At 40.8% G+C, this 19,682-nt stretch overlaps 1 protein-coding gene across 1 annotated transcript in view; it reads right to left on the reverse strand.

Annotated features, from left to right (window-relative positions):
• Positions 1 to 3,700: 3,700 nt before the first annotated feature.
• Positions 3,701 to 19,682, reverse strand: part of hectd2 (HECT domain containing 2) — a 75,342-nt gene continuing 59,360 nt past the window's right edge. The window contains exons 20-22 of the mRNA XM_049600373.1: positions 12,745 to 12,860; positions 10,548 to 10,691; positions 3,701 to 8,458 (exon numbers count right to left, since the gene is read on the reverse strand). Coding sequence (XP_049456330.1) covers positions 8,338 to 8,458; positions 10,548 to 10,691; positions 12,745 to 12,860 — 381 coding nt within the window. The 3' untranslated portion in view covers positions 3,701 to 8,337. The remainder of the gene's footprint in view (positions 8,459 to 10,547; positions 10,692 to 12,744; positions 12,861 to 19,682) is intronic.

Consider the following 19,682-nt stretch of genomic DNA (forward strand, 5'->3'; position numbering starts at 1 on the left):
AAATCACCATATAGCTCATCAACATTTTTAACAGGTTGTAGTTTAATGAAATCATGGATCATGTTCCAAAAAAACTGGCAGAATTTGTTGAATGATGAGTCTCATCACCGGCATGTAAGAGACGGTTGCTGATGACACACTGTCACAGAGGTAGAGCTCTCTGCCTGCAGTCCTCTGAGGACAATATTGGACAGGGGAAATGAGTGTCACTGCACACATCCTTCTGAATACCCCTAAACAAAACCTAAAAGCAGACTTTGAATTCAGTGTCTAAAAACAACTTTGTGGGCATGTATTAGTGTCAGTAACAAACCACCAATGACAGCACCACCTCCACCCCTCCCCTGATGTGTCTCAATATATGTTTACATATGACACAACAACTCAATCAGGACTTATTGTATTGGATTGAATGAAGGGATATCAAGTGTTAAACCACACTGAAGCAAGAGCACATAAAAAAGGGACCAATTTAAGGCCATTGTCCCAGCACTTGGCACTATGGTGTGATTATTTTTGAAATTAATAGGGGGAAATCTGCTCCGTCAGCTAGACTGCTCTCCTATTAAAAAACATAATGGTGGACTGTTAGCGGGTTACTGAGTGACAAAGCGGTGCTGGCCATGGCCTACATATTTCTGTTTGTTCAATAAGCGATAAGATCCCTCTTTCCCGGCTTTAAAGTGGGGCACCTCACCACCACAGAGAGACAGGCGGAGGGGAAAAGAAAGTAAGCCTGAGAAAAAGCATCATTGAACATTAATTGGTGTTTACGGTAGAGAGAAAAACAGAATATGAGAGAATGTGTGATTGTGCATGTGGGGTGTAAAGGTTCATGACCAAAACTCACTTCAGCTTTAAAGGCAATAACACTTCCACTGCTCTTCCTTTTTTAAAATTCTGACTTATGTCACATTATGGGTCGTACTGTGCTACTGAAACTTGTTTTTGTGTATTTTAAAAACTATTTCTCCATCTCAGTCGGCAAGTAGTTACCACTTGTTTCACGTAAACGTCAAGATGTGCTCTTTCCATCAGTGCAGGCACCTTTTTTTCTACAACAAATAAAGACATGGGAGTGTGAAAGTATTATTTACAGTGCATTCAGAAGGAATTCAGCAGGTTCGGGGTAAGACGTTGCAAACATTCAGGCTCAGCCCAAACCCTGGGGTTGTCCATTGAGATTTCTCCCCATATTCAACAGCTTTAAGCACCATTTTTCAAGATATTTGAGATAGTAGAATATACTAAAAATCTGTATCATTTGGGAAAAACATGATAGTTTCCAAAGGAGGGGGGGTTCTCCAGCTGTCTTCACAACTTGGTCTCGCTCAAAGTCGTCGAAATCTGGTGCCTAAGCAGTGACTTGCGGCATCAGACACCGCCCGGAAAAAGCCATCCTGTAACGTTAGCATGATACCTGGCCGGGAAACGCGGTGGGACAACAACAAAAAGTTAAAGCAATCAAAGTCCAAGTGGGCCGGGCAGGAGGGGTGGTGGATGGGTCCAGCAAACACAGACTTTCACCCGGGAGAAAGGTGCCACTGTGACAGTTGACACTGTGTCCCAGAACGTCAGCAACCAACACACCCAGGGTACCTTGCACGTCGTATCTAGACGTGGAAAGTCCCTGACCAAACATCGATATGTGACAAGGTCGGAGTGAGAATGTGTTGGTCGTCATCATTCTGAAAGAGTATTTTGATTGAATGTTTTTTTCATTTTCAACAACAACTTTGTGAAAGTGGACATTGGGTTAAGGATGTTATGTATCATTTACAGTTGGAGAAAATCTGCTGTTTTATCAAAAGATCAACGACACATTTCTTTGCAACCTGGCAACCATTTTTAACTTTTGTGGGAAATACGGAAGTTGCAAGTTTTAATGAAACACTCTATACTCCCCTACTTATGTCGCAAGTTTTTTAATCATCATTTTTCTTCCCTTTCTTATTCTTTTCTTCTGGATTGGATTTTCTTTGGCTGGTCTGGCTTTCTCTGTTAGTTCTTGTGTTGATGGGTGATTGATGGTCTTTATGTCCTTTCTGGTTCTGTGTTTCTTTATTTATACTCTGTATACCTTTATTGAATTGCCAATAAAATAACTTTTTAAAAGTTTCCTTCCTCACCTACATGAAAAGCAAATAGAAGTCAAGACTGCATGCTGAGGCTGATGTGGCCCTCTGCCCGACAACCTCCATCTGCTTAGCTAAACATGCAGCTAAGGGGTCATTGCCTTGAAAAACATTTAAAACCCCTGCCTGAGGGAATAGCACAGATTTGGGGCTTTTGAGGACACACTAGGGACTGGAGCCCCAGAAGCCACCCTCTGCTCCGACCCTGGAAGTCAGACTCCTTCACTTTCTTCACATTTGTTAAGCTGAAGCTCAGTTTATTTATATTAATTCCCCACATCATCAATCTCAATACCCCAAAATGACACAGCAAAAACAGAATTTGAGGATTCTTTTTTTGCACATTCATTAAAAAGAAGGAAGCTGAAACATCACCAAGTATTATCTGGACCAGATTTTCATTGAGCACATTCCTGTACTGTGCTCCATTGAGCTTTCCCTCAAATGTGACCAGTCCCCCCTCGTCCCTGCAGCTGAAAAACACCAGCATGTTGCTTCCACCATGCTTCACTGTGCAGGTGATGAACAGTGCCTAGTTTCTTCCAGACATGACCCTCAGAAGTGAGGCCAAACAATTCAGTATTCAGATTAGATAATCTTGTTTTTCGCAGTTTAAACTCTGGGAGGAGCTCTAGGAGGCCTGGTTGTTATAAACATCTTTCACTTTGCTCTTGAGAACCTTCAATGACAATTTTTTGTGGCCTCAGAACTGTGCCTGGACACAATCCTCTCTCTGAGAGGCCATTTACACGTACACGGTGATTTTGATAAACAGAGACATCTTCCTTCGTTTGTGCCCTTCGTTTACACACAAACGGAGATTTCTCCTCTGAAAACGAGTCTTTCTAAAAACTCCGGCCAGAGTGGAGATTTTGGAAAACTCCGGTTGTGAGTTTGCATGTAAACTGAGATAAACTGAGATAAACGGGGTTATAGGCAGCCGACGTCACAGTATGCGCCGGAACTTGCGCCTGTGTCAAAAGTGCGACCTATGTTGCTATGGTGACAATGGATACATGGAAGGCTTGAGCTTCTCGTTACACTGCCACCTACAGGTTTGGCATGCTCTTGTGTATATATACATGGGTAAGTGTAAACGAAGATCTTTATGAAAACGGAGACGGTGAAATGTCTGTTTATGAAAATAGCTGGCAACGTGTAAATGGCGTCTGAGCTGTAGTGTTTCTGCTCTGCATTGTCAGCTTTGAGCCCTCAGACAGGTGTGTGCCATGTCCAATCAGCTGATTTACCACAGGTGGCCTCCAATCAAGGTGAAGCAACACCTCAAACATGATCAAGAGAAATGGGAGGCACCTGAGCTCAATTACAAGTGTCACAGCAGGGTCTTTTGTCATTTCATATTATTCTGTTAAATAAATTTGCAAAATAAAATCCTGCTTTTGCTTTGTCATTATGGAAACTGAGTGTAGAAAAAAACTAGTAACTGACAAACAGCAGAAGACTGTGGTTGTTGTGTGTAGCTCCAAGTGTGAATATAACAGGATGTGCATGGACTGTATAAGCAGGTGTCTCGGACAAAAACGAGCACAGTCAGCTTTTTCTTCGAGAGCAATGACCCCTCGCCCACTTTTACTGTAGATGCAGTACATACAGTACATTACACAAGACTAGCGCGACAGAGAAGCACAGTATATGTGGTCACTGATAGAATCATTACAAACTGTCGCAACACATGTTAAAACCAAACAGAACTTAGTGTACACAACATTTAACAGATACTGATGAACCTGAAGGTTTATGTTTGTTAAATAAAAAAGAGAAGCATCAGACATACATGACCTTTCGACTTTTAAGTGCTGTCTGCACTTTTCAAAACATCTGACAAGTGAAAATAATTACATCTCAACAAATTCTTACAATCAGTTTGAACTATTTTCAAACAGACTTTTGCCCAGGTCTTCCCGCTACCTTTCCACTGTATAACCTGCACAGTTTGGTCCCATTTACAAATAACACACCTGATAAACATCTCAAAATACAAAAAAAAAAAAAAAATCTATTTGTCCAAGCACGAGTTACTGCGACATCATCTCCCATTTCATACCATAAAATATGTCCTTTTTGGATTTAGCAGGAGGACGCTGACATGTTTCTCCCAGTCAACAGCTTGTTTGTACAAAGAGTCCAACGTGATGTGAATGTTGTGTGATGTCCTCGAGCAGATGCTTGGAGAAGAGTCGCTTCTGGCTCCTGCTGTTGCTCTGAACTTGTCGTTAAATGACAGAAAGGACCCATTGTTGTTAAGCAGCCATGGACACTCAGCAGGACCGAGTCAATGAGTGACCCAGATCAGACTGATGTGAGCTGCTTTGCCGTTGCTTGGTTACTTCTGGGTCTTTGCCAGTTCGTCTTTAGGACTTTAGACATCTTACCATGGCAACCCACGTATATAGGACAGTGCTGAGTGTTTAAAACCAGCGCTGCTCAGCTCCAGACAAGAGCTGGCAGTGACTTGAGAGCCAAAAAGTTACATAAAGCTTCACCAGAGGAAGAGCGCTTCCATTTCATTGGATCCTCGACGCATTTTTGGCTACCGCTAATTATCACACAAAAGCCAAACCTCACTGTTCCACTTGGCTGCTCTATCAAAGCTCAGTGAGGTCTGATGCTGTGCAAGCAACTAGAGAGGCCTCTTTTAGCTGCTTCACATTAAATGCGTTTACATGCACTCAGTACCAGGTTACAGTCGGCTTGTCAGGCCTAGTTCACGTTACATAACATTAAAAGTTGTCAGATAGCTGTACTGTTCCTGGCTGTTCTCATGCACTATTCATACATAAGCATACAAAAATAATGCACCATAAATTGTACATATCCCAAGTAATTAAGAGCCAGTAATGGGTGTGTAATCAATGTAATCAGGAAGGCTGCGATCACAGAACCAATGCGCTGATGGGAGTAAAAAACTAAGTTACTTTATATGGTGCGTAACGTTAACCATGGGGCCATTATTCGTTAGATATACTAATTATTGTATGACAATACCTTGACTCTTTACACAACACACCTTCTTGTCTTGTAATTGGAAATCTTGAAGTTGTGGGTGTCATACTACGTGACTGTCTGTCAACAGGGTGTGTAGCGTCTGCGGTGCATCTCTGCTTACATCTTTGAACAGTTCACACATTGCCAACGTGTGCAGATTTGCAGGCACCAATTTGCCTCTGATGTGGGGATTTTACCACTGAGCCACAAAAAGTGTCAGAGAAAAATCAGGGCTGAAGTTGTGTAGTGTGAACTAGGCATAAGCAGATGTCATGTAACACAGGAACATGGTTTCTGTCATTGGGGTAGAACATTGGAGGAAGCTAGTTTCTCTGGTTAGATATCTCAAGAACATTAATTTCTCTGCCATGTGTACAGATAACTGGGTGTCTAATTGTAAAAGTAGCAGCAGAGCAGGTGGATTCAAGAAATAAAATTTCAATGTGCAATGTGATTTTCTATCTTACATAACTCCATACAAAGTCTGACTAAAAGACACACTTATGCGAAGCCAGTGGAAGTCTAAATGAGTTATCTTACACCGCAGGAAATCTAAAAGTTTGTAAAGGCAGGAAACGGTGACCTCTAACCAGACAGTTTAACTGATACTCTGACTCTGACTGCTGGTGTGCTGCATGTACAAGCTGATTTACTGTAACCAGGTTACATAAGTGCATGCAAATGTGTTTCTCTAGGTAACCTGGTTACTGAGTGCATGTAAACACACTGAGTACAAGCTCCAAAACGAAAACACAAGAACAAGAAGCACCTGTTTCTGCTCGTGAAGTTCCATATTAACTGAATTTTGCAGCACCCACTGAAAAGAAAATTAAAATTCAAGAGGAGAAAAAAAACATGACTTGCACTGAGTGCAGGTGAGAACATTTATACTGAACACAGAACATGTAAAAAGCAAATGGCCCATGATGTTGTCCTCAAACTACAGTTATTAGAGTTGTGTTGTTTCCCATATTTTATCTCTGAAGACTGAGAGTAGAGCTCAGTTACACACGAGAAAATGCTGGCATTATACGTTTCTTCCAACCATGAATACAGTTACATTTGCATATTTCATTAGTGTCGTGCCAACGTATCTAAAGTGACGTAGTATTTGAGCTGATATTGTCATCTGGAGGTAGAGGGGATGGTGGATGGTGGAACATCTTGGCGAGTCGCCTGCAGAGCTGCAGACCACTGTTTGAGACCAACAAAGAACAAAACTGGTTATGTTTAAGCAAGTCATTGCTGTGTTTCCAACAGCTTTTTAGGCACCAAATGTGGGTGTTTTTTCGCAACTTGTCAGAGTTTGTCCAGCAGATATAGTGCTACAAAAAGCTGTTTTTTTTTTTACAGATAAATCACTGCACTTCTGGTTGGGATTGTGCCCCCCAAAACTGGGTATTTTAAGCCAAAACAGGATCTTTTCCTAACCATAACCACACATTAACTACAGCATTGTTGCAACATAAAGTTTCAATATATCTGCTACATAATACGGTGCAAATGTAACATGGTTTGCAGGCATGTATCATGCCAGCATTTTTTCTGGTGACTGGGTTGGAGACACTCGTTTCCATGAAGTAAGGACGCAGGCAGACAATGTGAATCATTTTGTATATTGCTGCAATAAAATCTATGACCACCTTTGGCAGCAAGAAATAATGTGGTCATTTGGATTTATGGACATATGTTGTCGTGTTTCCAAGATTGGATGAATAAGGAAATCTATAAGCACTAAATGCCACAAGTAGGTGCTTAACTGACGCTGCTTTGCAGGACTGTGAGTATGGTGTAATGTAATAATCGGTAAGTACTGAAACCAAAATCACTGAAACATCTCAAACCTCAAATAACTAGTCTGACAATTCACCTCCATGTACATACAGAAACAGAACAGGACATCAAGAAGATGGCTTCTTTCCCATCCTGCTTCATCTTCTGTACACTCAACACTCGACTACCAGTCAACATCTACCAGCTGCTCATCTCTCAGCCTCACGGCAGCCATGATACAACAATACAACATAAGAGAACCTAAACAAACACCGAACTGTGAATCAACAGCTCTGGTTCAACCGTACCATAATATTACAACATTTAAAACAAACATTTCTGCTGCAGCCTTTTGTTCAGTTAAACAGGCGGCAATGTCAAAAAAAACAACAAAACCTCACAAGACAATCTATATCTCATGATACACGATAGCGTTCTTCTCCCAGCAAAGCTTTATGTCCTGATCATGTGCTAAGCTAAACGATATAAAACACATTTCCTATGCATTCATTAAAATATATTCAAAAAGTCACCAAAGCAGTGAAGTCAGAATTGACACAAAACAGGAAATACCAAAACATACATATTAAATCTCGAGTACCCTCCAAAATTTACGTTTTTACTGACACTGTTCTACCTCTTATTATTTCTTTACCTCACACTCAGGGGTGTTAATATTGCTAGTTTAATGTAAGTAATTTGAGGATATGTATTTTGAACTCACGCCTGATTTTTGCCTCAGTTATCAGGACTTTATGATAGAGGCTCATTGAAAAGAGTGTCACAAAAGTAAATGTCATTGGTTGGCAGGTACCTGGTAATCTGTTAAAAAAATAGTTATATTGATTATATTTACCTGAGCAAAGCATCAACCTATTATAATTTAAGAGAAGTTAACCATTTAGTGATACAAGGTTTAAAAAAAAACATATATACGGATATGTTTTCAATGGTATGGGACCTGATATATTTAAATGTTAGTTTATGAAACTGTGACTGTGATTTGATCAGTGGAGTTCCTGGAAGGCTGACACTAAAAGTCATCTTCTCAAACTCAAAAATATAACTGCCTTCAGGGTTGTCTTATCAAAGAGCTAACACAGCCATGTGCAAATAAAGGATTTCTAGTATTTCTCTGTTTTCCTGCAGGGAATGTTCCCACATCTGCTGCAAATTTAAAAAACATCGACATGAGCAAACATCAATCCGACTCCAAAATAACAACACAAACTGCGTTACAGTCCATGATAATATTGTCTGACATTAGAACCCATTTGTTGAGAACCTTGTTTCCTCTACAGTCTGATCCACGACCACAGAGATGCATGATGTGCAGTGCGGCAGTTGTGACGGATAGCTAGTGTTGCTAAAAGGCTATGTGTGTGAAAGTGTGAGTGTGTGTGTGTGTGTGTGTGTAGGCTGGTCACTCCAAGCCGAAGCCCTCAGCGTTGGAGATGGCGATGGTGAGTTTGTGTTTGAGCTCCTTCCTGGTTCGATACGGAGGCAGACAGATCTGATTAAAACAGGTGTGAGAGATCGGCAACCTGCAGAGACACAGAGAGAAAGGATGATATGATATGTTTTGAAACATTTACCTGTAAAAGTTTGAACATTTTTAACATTTCCCTAATGGTTCATGGAGGACATTTGAGCCAGTCTTCGATTTGTTTGAGGGTTAAGACTTGGTTTGAAAGTTCAGATTAGAATAACGTTCAGGTTGGGTTTAAGGGGTGCTATGGTGTTGCACTGGTTAGCTATGTCACCTCACAGCAAGATGGTTCCTAATTTGAACCCAGGTGGGGGAGCCCTTCTGTGTGGAGTTTGCATGTTCTCCCCGTGGGTTTTCTCCAGGTACTCCAGCTTCCTCCCACAGTCCAAAGACATGCAGGTTAACTGGTGACTCTGAATTGTCTGTAGGTGTAAATGTTCGTCTGTCTCTATGTGTCAGCCCTGCAATAGTCTGGCAGCCTGTCCAGGGTGCACTCCGCCCTTCGCCAAGTGTCAGCTGTTATGGGCTCCAGCGGTTACGGAAAATTAATGACTGAATGAATGAGCGACCAAACTGACTTCAGAGAACTAGCAGCGCTGGAGGCCCCCTGCTGCGTCGCCTCACGTCACCCGACCAGCATGTCGGTTTTGCGCCTGCGTCTACACCAGGAGACGGTGGTTGTCTGTTCGTCATTCAAAAACGGAAACCGGAATACTGCCTTGACACTAATTAGCTAGTTAGCACATTAACAACACAATCCAATGTTGAAAAAACGAAGCATATTTACTGTGCGCCAGTGAACAGTAACACAAACCATCTCAAAATGTTTCTGACAAAGAGCTCAATAGCTAAAGACAAATATTTTTACCTTATGTAACAAATTTGTTTTGGTCCCTTTTCGGTTTCTCTTTTCGATTTCATTTGCTGATGGACTCCATTGTTGGCGACTCAACATGCTCATGAAGAGAGGCGGCCTACATTCTGACAGTGCAGCAAGTGGTGCACAAGCACAGGTAAAGGGTTAGGCCTTAGTTATAATGGTTAAGGTTAGGATAAGGGCTTGGGAAGACATGATTTCCACACAGGAATGGACAGACAAAAATCGTGTGTGTGTGTGTGTGTGTGTGTGTGTGTGAGTGAGTGTAAAAGAAAAGAGGTGGGGCAGTTATTCACTGTTTGACTCAGATTCATGGTCTTTGTGGTTAAAGTTCAACAGTGTGTCTTATCTCCTGCAGAATGCGGTTACAATCTGGTCAGCGCCACTTACAAAGACCAGACGTCATTCTGATAGTAACGCCTCGTCATGGGAGAACGGTGCCTCCTTCATTTCCACTCCATGCCCTGAACACCTGTTCTTGCACTATGTAACTCTGTGAGTGGGTCAGGTTGCCTGGAATAAGTGTGTGACGCTTTACGGCACCATGTCACACATGACGCTGGCTTGACTGCTGCCACTGATTTTCATTTTGTTTTTCTTAGGCATCATCTGCATGTGCATGATTCTGTGTGCTAATGCATGTTGACAGTTCGAAATAGGGATGAAAAAAATTGAAAAAGGGATTGCAACGTAGGCTGTAACCTTATTGGTGTCATCCCTGTCATACAGAGTTTTGGAGTTCTCCGGATGCCAAAAGTGACATTCAAACACTGGGCACACTATGTATATGGCAGATGGAATTGGTATTTATGACAGTGGTGGAACACCCTGAGACTGTAGGGGCGCCAAATCCCCAAAATACCAATTCTTGCATATTGTTGCTTCAATACTTGACCAGCTGTTTCTGCAGGGCAACTCAAACTTTAGATAATCAAATCAGAAAGTGAGGAGTCAGTGAAGGCTGTTGTTGTGTCATCGTGACTTTCTGTCACATTCTTTTGTCTGTAGATTGTGTGTGTTTGTGTAAGATATTGACAGTTATGCGTAAGGCCATGCTTCTCTCTCTCATCGTGTTGCTTCAGTGTAGCCTGTTTGAAGCCGTTAAAAGAATGCAAAGCCTTTATTCAGCTTCTGGGTAATTTGGCAGCAATATATTAAAGCAAGTGTGAACAGTGTCTCCCAGGAGCACTGTGTCAATAGGTTCTTTTACACATGTTTAAAGTTGTCCGCGACCCAGCTGAGTTCTGGTGTCAGCTCTGGAACCTACCAGTCAGTTGAAACGTCGATCTTGGAAATTTTGAAGTTGAGGTCGGCCATTCCTCCGACGGGAACGCGGTCACTTCCTGTGGCGAAGTGCAGGAGCTTCTTCTGGAGCTCCAGAGGGAAGGCCAACACCACATCCCAGAAACACCTGTGCAACACAAAAAATATGTATTTTGTTGCTGCAAAGAGGCCTTAGTGTGACCATGATCAAAGCTGCTGCAGGGAGGACGACAGTGCAGTGTGATACTGGGGTGGAGCTTATCATTTCCAAATGAATATGCTTTTTTTAACTGTTATATACTGTAAAATTACCGTTAAACGACTGCCCTGCGAACAAGGAATACAAAGAGCCAGACTGTTTGCATGCAGTAAGTTTCTAAAATGACAGACGAAGAAACAGGTGAATCAGGTGAAAGCTAGACAGTCAGACAGACAGACAGAGAGACGAATGGACAGACAGACCGAATAGAAGTTACATAACAAGCCTGCAGCTGCTTGTTGCCAGCTGTCACCGCCATGCTGAGTTACTTTATCTGTGGCTGGCAAGTGCTGGCTTGTTTTCATGCCCTACTGCAGGAAATACAAAAGGACAGAAGGACATCTGTGTGTGTCTGTGTGTGAGAGAGAGAAAGAGAGAGAGAGAGAGAGAGAGAGAGAGAGAGAGAGAGTAACTTCCTGTTACAGCCTTGCAGCTGAAACACACTGCAAACCATTGCTCAATCATCACTGACTTTCACTTGAATAGAAAAATCAAACTCTGGCTGAGAGAAAACAACTAGGCTGCAATTCTATTTTCCAGTCCCATGCAGCAATGCAAGATAAAGGAGCCGAGCACCACTGATGTTTTGAGTTGTATACTTTGTTAAAAATAAGAATTGCAACTTAAAATAAGCAGACTGTCCTCACTATCAAACAAAAGCTGGACAGTGATTTTCTACTGCACAGTGGAATCAGTCTGTTAGTTTGTATTGAGCCGTTCAGTACAAGGCTTTCTGTTCAGTGCGCATTACAAACCAAACAATTTGTCAAACTGATCCCATGGCATTTGGAAGTTGAAATATACAGCTTAAACTGTGTTTAATATAACGTTCCACCCCTAAACCGAAACATTTTACTCCAGTGAGTCACACTGGGAGGCAGCTATGCTAAACTGGGTCATTGCATGATGGTTAGTAACACCATCACCAGACCACACAATAACCTGTAGGGCTGGTGTTTGGGGCCACTTTGATTCCACTGTTAATTATGTGGACGATGGCCAAACATCTCAACTCATTTACGCCATCAACACCCCAGTGTGTGAGCAACACAAACACTACGAGCTAACATCACCCCTGCAGCGTTTAGGCAGCCATTCCCAACTAAGCAAAAGAAATCACTGTGGCCATTTGTTGCCTTAGATTTATTGCCACGGATACGAGACTCTGTAGAGGAAAACACAGGCTTTATGAACATGCTTCATGTATTCAGGACCTGTTATCATATTCTTTCAGGAGTGCATTTCAGGCAGACTGTAATTCCTGCTTTGTACAAAAAAATAAACCCCTTAAAAGCCCAAATTATGATATTATGATGATGTTAGAAATTTAAAGAAAAAAAAAAGAACATTTCGGAACTGTTGTACGACATCTATTGCACGTCTGTCTGTCCTGGAAGAGGGATCCCTCCTCAGTTGCTCTTCCTGAGGTTTCTACCATTTTCTTTTCCCATTTAAGGGTTTTTCTTCGATAGTTTTTTCCTTATCCACTGTGAGGGTCCTAAGGACAGTGGAATGTTGTATGCTGAAAAGCCCTCTGAGGCAAATTGTGGTTTGTGATATTGGGCTTTATAACTAAAATTAAAGTGAACTGAACTGAGTTGATAACTACGATGTTTTTGTTTTATATGCTGCTAAGGAGAGGACGAGTCTCTCAGGTATAGCTCCATCACTGTTTAAAGTGAAAAGAGATCATACTTTATGATCTTAGTTTTCAATTAATAAATAAATAAATAAACTTTTGTATCAAAAACGCACTGAACCACGAATTCTACGAATTGCAACATTCCTGGAAAGATTTTGCAAATTTCAGCGTCATAGTTTCTTAAAACAGAATGGGAGGTGGTGTGAGTCACTGTATGATCAGTGAGTGTGAAGTATGTGTGGACTTCCTCCAGAGCAGATTAAGGGCAATGTTAGTTGACAGGAAGTGCAGGCGTCTCACCGTACGGTGGTCTCGGTCTTGCTGTATCCCTCGTACTGTGCGGCTTTTTGCAGAGCGCTCATGTCGAGCTCTGGACTCCCGCACACCAGCATCTCCACCTCCTCTGGCCGCAGCAACTGCACAAGCAAGAAACAGATTGTAAATAGTACTACTGCTAACACAATGGTGTATGAGTAAGGCAGAGGTTATGAGCAATTCAACTTAAAGTGACCTTTTGAGATTTGATTTTGATTTTCAAACTCTTTTTGATGACTTTTCAGGTCATCAAATAAATAAAAGTCAGCATATCATGAAAACAAATAAAAATCAAGGACAGCCCGGGCGGCTCAAACAGTAGAGTGGGTCGTCCACCAATCGGAAGATCAGCAGTTCAAATCCCAGCTCCTCTGGTCCGCATGTTGAAGCCTCCTTGGGCAAGATACTGAACCCCAAATTGATCTTGATGGCTGTGAATGCATGTGAATAGTTACTGACATACTGCATGGTAGCCTTGGCCACTAGCGTGTGAATGGGTGAATGTGATATGAAGTGTAAAAAGCACTTTGAGTGGTCAGAAGAGTAGAATACACTACTCCATTTACATCTTATGAACCCAAGTTAATTGTTGTCATTATCTCATGTTAACACAATAAGATAACGTAAAAAATATGATTACAAAAAAATTATATAATCTATTGTAACAACACAACATTATGGAACATAAAATAACAGACGTAAAAGAATGTAATGTTGTGTGAAGAAAGACAATAAGAGCAGGTTTTGACACTTTAACCCCTGCAGCGTCAGTTCCGGGCTCAACCCACTCAGCTATGACAACAGTGAAAAAACAGCCGAGCAGATGCAACACCAGCCTTTCCGCAGAATTTCCACTGAAACATGACAGTCATTGAACACAATTTCCGCTGCCCAGTTGGTGAAAGAAATTCATGCAAGAGCAACACAACCAGTAACCTAGGAGGAGAAACAGGAAGCCTCATCAGAGCAGCTGATTAGAGAAAATGTGTTAGTAAGTCAACTTCAAGAGGATTTCCTGTGATAGTGTCAGTTTCTTATTAACAGCCTTGCAGAAGTGAAAGTTAAGTTGTGAGCCAGTTAATAACATCTTAATGTCTAACAAGTGTGCAGGCAGGTGGAATCTCACTCTGCATGTCACTCACATACTGTAGGTCACAAACACCAAAATCGCTCCTCACTAGACCGGACGAGTACCGCTGGGGTGTTCTTGTCAAGTTGTTTGTGGTTAAATATTGTTGTTATAAAGTCACACTGGAGTGCTGTCCTAGTCTTTACCTTTTTATTATCCACATTACGGATCCAACACCCACTTTTCTTTTCTTTTTTTTAATTTACTTTTTATTGACATTCAGTAACACATTTATTATGTACATTACTTCAATTATTAGTCACATTGTCTCAACCTGAGTGTCTTCTTTTTTTCCTGAGATAAAAAGAAAGAAAAACAAAAACGAAAAAACACAAATAAAGAAAAACATAACAAGAACATTAACACATAGGGAGTGAGATGAGGTTGTTGCCACTAATCAAAATCCGGCCTGCGCGGTATTATAAAGTCCATCCATTTCTTCCAACATGAATTAAACAGGTCCCTCTTGTAATTCACATCCGCTGTCATTATCTCCATCCTGCATGTTTCCGTTGTGATGTCCATCCACATGTTCAGAGTTGGGCTCTCCTGTGAGAGCCATTTTTTCGTGACGGCCTTTTTGCCTGCCACCAACAAAATACTAAACAGATCTTTGTCTCTCTTTGGCCATTCTCCAGGCATGAGTCCAACAAAATTTTACTGTCCATAGGCAGGTGACTTCCAAAAATTTCCTGTATTGCAATATGTATTCCCTTCCAGAACATTTTAATAATCTGATAGTCCCAAAAAACATGATAATGATTTGCATTTCCACAATTTCTCCAGCAAGTCGGGGAGTTACCTTCATAGTGCAATTTTGGGCAAGGTGTAATAAAATATCTTATCAGGCTTTCCCAGCCAAATTCCCTCCAACTCTGTGAGCTGCTACATTTCCATTGATATGCCCATATTGTCATCCATTCTTTCTCCGTTATATCTATTCCTCCCTCCATTTCCCATTTTGTTTTAATATATACAGTTGAGTGTGTTTTCATGTTTGTAAGTCCTTTATAAAGACCTGAGATGATACCCCTATCTATATTTGAACCATATGCCCTTTTAAACAAGTCTAACAGCTGTTTGCTTGATTCTGATACACATTTTATCTTGTCACTGACAAAATGTCTCATCTGTAAGTAATGATAGAAATCCTGTGCTTCTAGTAAATATTTCTCTTTAATCCTTTCAAAACTAAGTAGTGTACCTTCCTTCATTATCTTACATAGAGCTGTTATTCCTTTATAGGCTACGTCCAATCCTTGAATCGAATATCTAATTTATTTGGGGCAAAATGTCGATCATATGCACACCACTTAAGGGTTGTTATATCATCTTCTAATTTGTATTCTGTTATTACTGCTTTCCAAGTTTTCAGAGTTAATTTGATCCATGGGTTTTGTATATTTTTTATGAAGTCTTGCAGGCTACTGTCAGCTAGAATTGTTTGTATGGGAATGGAGGTCAGGCCCACTTCAATGCTTTTCCACTGAGCATCATATGAGGGATTACACCAGCATATCATAGGCTTTAATTGTCCTGCCCAATATTACTCCCTGTAATATTGGGCGTTTTCTTTGGTCAACTGTAAAGTCTTAAATCGGATTCGGGGCCTTTTACCTTGCCATATGTATCTGGACAAAATTTTATTCCATTCATTAAATTGTTTTTGGCTTATTTCTATTGGCAGAGTTTGAAATAAATATAATAATTTGGGTAGAATATTCATTTTAATCAAATCTATTCTTGAGGTAAAACTTAAATATGGGATTAGGTTCCATCTCGTTATATCGTTTTTTTTTTCCTTTGTATTGGTGAGTAATTGCGTTCTAATAGTTCTGTGAGGTCCTTTGGTATTATTACTCCCAGGTATTTAAAATATTCTGTTTGCCATGATAGGTGGTACTTACTCATGATTTCTTCTGGTGGGCTATAATTGTCTTTAAGCAGTTGAGTTTTACTTATCTTGATCTTGTATCCTGATAATTGGCCATAGTGCTCAACGATTGCATTGGTTTAGGCAGAGAGTTTATTGGATGGCCCAGAAAGATCAAAACATCATCTGCATAGCAGGCTAATTTATGCTCCTTCCCATAAATATTTATGCCTTTTATTTCTTTATTTTGTCTTATATATTGAGCAAATAATTCCAAGTATAGCGCAAATAAGATAAGATAAGATAAGATACACCTTTATTGATCCCATAATTGAGAAATTCCAGTGTTACAGCAGTCAAGGAAAAAGAGTCAGATTAAAGATTTAGTGGTGAACATACACAACCCTGCCTTGTTCCTCTTTCCAGAAAAAAGCTCCAATCCACTGAGTCAAATGCCTTTTCTGCATCAATACTGATTATCATTGCTGTTATTTTATTCTTTTGAATGTGGTTAATAATTTGTAATGTCCATCATATATTATCTTGCGTTTGGCGCTCTCGGATAAAGCCTGTCTGATCGTTATGTATCAAATTAGTTAAGAACTTTTCCAATCGTCTAGCTATGATAGAAGTAAACAGCCTATAATCTATATTAAGAACTGATATTGGTCTATAAGATCCACATTCTAATTTTATCTTCATTTTCTTTTGGGATGACTGAGATTATTGCTTCTTTCCAGCTGGGTGGTGTTTGTGCCTTCTTTAGGACCCCGTTCAGTGTAGGAAGCATCACTGGTATTAGCTCTTCTTTTAGCTCCTTGTACCATTCTGCCGTATAGCCATCTGATCCTGGTGATTTATTTAATTTGAGTTTACTTATTGCTCATTTTAGTTCCTTTTCTGTTATCCAACACCCACTTTTCATGGTCTAATCATGAGTTGAGCACGTTGTGTTGTATCTTTAAGCCTTTAAAACAATAATAATAATGATAAATGTGAAATATACTCATGATTATAAAGTACACAGTTCTATAGTTGCTCTGACACGAAGATACTAACGACAGTAAATACTTAATAAAAAACCCCAACACTGTTTCACAATACCACAGCCTACAACTAACATCCACACCAGCGCCAAACCAAATACACATACACACCCACAATTAAACCACAGGCTGCTTTATCACATCCTCAGATGTCAGACAGTGTGTACGTGACTGATGGAATGCAAAGAAGAAACAGAGACATGCAGAATGAGAAACTGAAAGATGGACGCTACAGAGCAGACATGTCCCTCACAGTGAACTGATCCCAGTCAACACATAAATAAATAATGCAAATATACGTGTGTAACTTCTTAAAGTTGTGTTGTGATATATATACAACCTCCTGAGACACTCTGGGTTTGTTGCACCTTATACTTCATTCTGCTAAACTCAGACCTGTTGTCTTCTTCATGGACACTTTTTTGTGCCATCTAGTGGTAGTGAGAGCACAATAGACAAGGTGGCAGCCATCTCTGCCAAGTTAGTCTGCAGCAGATCCTGAAACAAAATTGGACAAGGTCCAAAACCTGACTACATTTAATGGTTGAAATTTGTTAATTTATGATTAATTATGTTTGTAGTTTCATATGGCAACGAATTCAGCAACAGTAACAAGCTAAGACACTGTTAATTAGGTAGTACTCGTTTGAGGATATTGGGACTTTATTATTGTCTAGGTTGAGGACATTGGGACTTGATTAACGTCTCATTTCAGGACACTGGAACTTTATTGTTGTCTCATTTGAGGACATTGGGACTTTATTGTTGTCTCATGTGAGGACACTGGGACTTTATTGTTGTCTCATTTCAGGACACTGGGACTTTATTGTTGTCTCATTTGAGGACATTGGGACTTTATTGTTGTCTTGTTTGAGGACATTGGGACTTTATTGTTGTCTCATTTCAGGACATTGGGACTTTATTGGTGTCTCATTTGAGGACACTGGGACTTTACTGTTGTCTTGTTTTAGGACACTGGGACTTTACTGTTGTCTCATTTGAGGACATTGAGACTCTATTGTGGTCTTGTTTGAGGACGTTGGGACTTTGCTATCTTCTCTTTTGAGGACACTGGGACTTTATTGTAGTGTTGCACGGTATACTGGTACCAACGGTAGACCGCAGTACTAAAACACCACGGTACATATAACATAATGTTGGAGTATGGTACCTCAGGTACCACTACTGAGGGATAAGTTCAAAGTCCAATTGCAAGAGGGTGAGTGTCCATGTGCCGTCCAATAATGGTGCCCGCTGTCCACCTGTCACTCAATATGCTGCTGCAGTGGTTTGTTTTCCAGTGACATTTCAGGTATTAGCTGAGCTATTGAGTATCTTTAAGCAATGACAGTTATTATTCATTTCTTTTTACATGTAGGCTAGATTTGTATATGCTACGGTGATTTGTTTTCCACAGAGCTCTATGGTGCGAGCATTTTACTCACATTTCCCACTAAAAATAGTTTTGTGCAAGCAAAAGAAATCATTCAGGAGCACGCTGTGTGAGTACAGATTTCAATCAGCAGCAGAAACGAAAGGCAAATCCTGCCGGTTGTGGGTTGAACGGGGGTCACAGACAGGAATACGGCAGACCTGTCAAATACGGCAGCCATAGTGCTCCGCGGCGCAAGATAGCGTGTTTTACCGGCGACCCAGAAGCCTGGCTCCAGGTCCAGTAATTTCCTCTTCGTTGGTGTCATGACTGCCCAAAAGGACCTGAACAACCGAGCCGTGGCGGCACACAGGTATGTGACGTGTCAGAGGAGAAACGGGCCGTTCACATTTCTCTCTTTGTGGCAGGTAACGGCCCACAAACCTCACTGCACTTTAGGGACTGTTCTTTACTTGTCAGGGGAGGAGGGTGGCTGGTTGATTTTTATTTTATTAATTTATTTTATTTTGATCCCCCCTATGTTAATCACTTATTGATGCGTTTTTGAAGTATGAATATGTCAATAAGTAATTTATTCCATTGAAATATCATTGATGTATTATAGAAAAGTGATTTATCTTTTCATAAATGACAAAAGGCACATCTGCCTCATTTTCGCTGTGGTATCGTGATACTACTCAAAACCATGATACTTTCACTGGTATCATACCGTGGGTCCAAATTTTGGTACCGTGACAACTAGGGCTGCAGCTAACGATTATTTTCATTGTCGACTAATCTGTCGATTATTTCTTCGATTAGTCGACTAATCATTTCATCGAAAAATGTGTTAAAATGTTGAAAAATGTCGGTCTGTCTCGCCCTAACTCCAAAATTACGTCATCTAATGTCTTGTTTCGTACTCACGCCAAAGGGTTTTAGTTCACCGTCACGGGAGAGTGTGTAAAGCTGCCAATATTTGAACATAAGAAGCTGCATTTAGAGTATTTTGGGGTACTTTTCTGTGAAAAATTACTCAAACCGATTAGTCGATTATTTTAATAGCTGATTAGTCATCGATTAGTCAACTAATCGTGGCAGCCCTAATGACAACACTACTTTATTGTGGTCTCATTTAAGGACACTGGGACTTATCATCTTGGAGGCGGTCAAAAGTGGGTGAAAAGTTATCTCATCTGTACAGCTGAGAATTGTCCTCGCCATTTCAGTCCTCACAATTTAGATCAGCCTGTCCCGTCACTGCCCCAGATTCAGCTGATAATCTGCAGTCAAACTGTCCTCTGTCCATCTTATCTGCAGTCACACACACACTGAGCTATTTCACTGTGTTCCCTCTGCTGCAGATCAGAACGGAGGTGTGGCCTCCAGCTGCAATAAAAACGTACACAGCCCTGTATGGATCACTGTGAACTTGACTGAGCTGACCTGGGACCATAAATAACACAATATGTAGGCCAGGACTCCAGGGGTCAGAGGTCAAAG

This window comes from Epinephelus fuscoguttatus, linkage group LG16 (genome assembly GCF_011397635.1).
Source record: "Epinephelus fuscoguttatus linkage group LG16, E.fuscoguttatus.final_Chr_v1".
NCBI lineage: Eukaryota > Metazoa > Chordata > Actinopteri > Perciformes > Serranidae > Epinephelus > Epinephelus fuscoguttatus.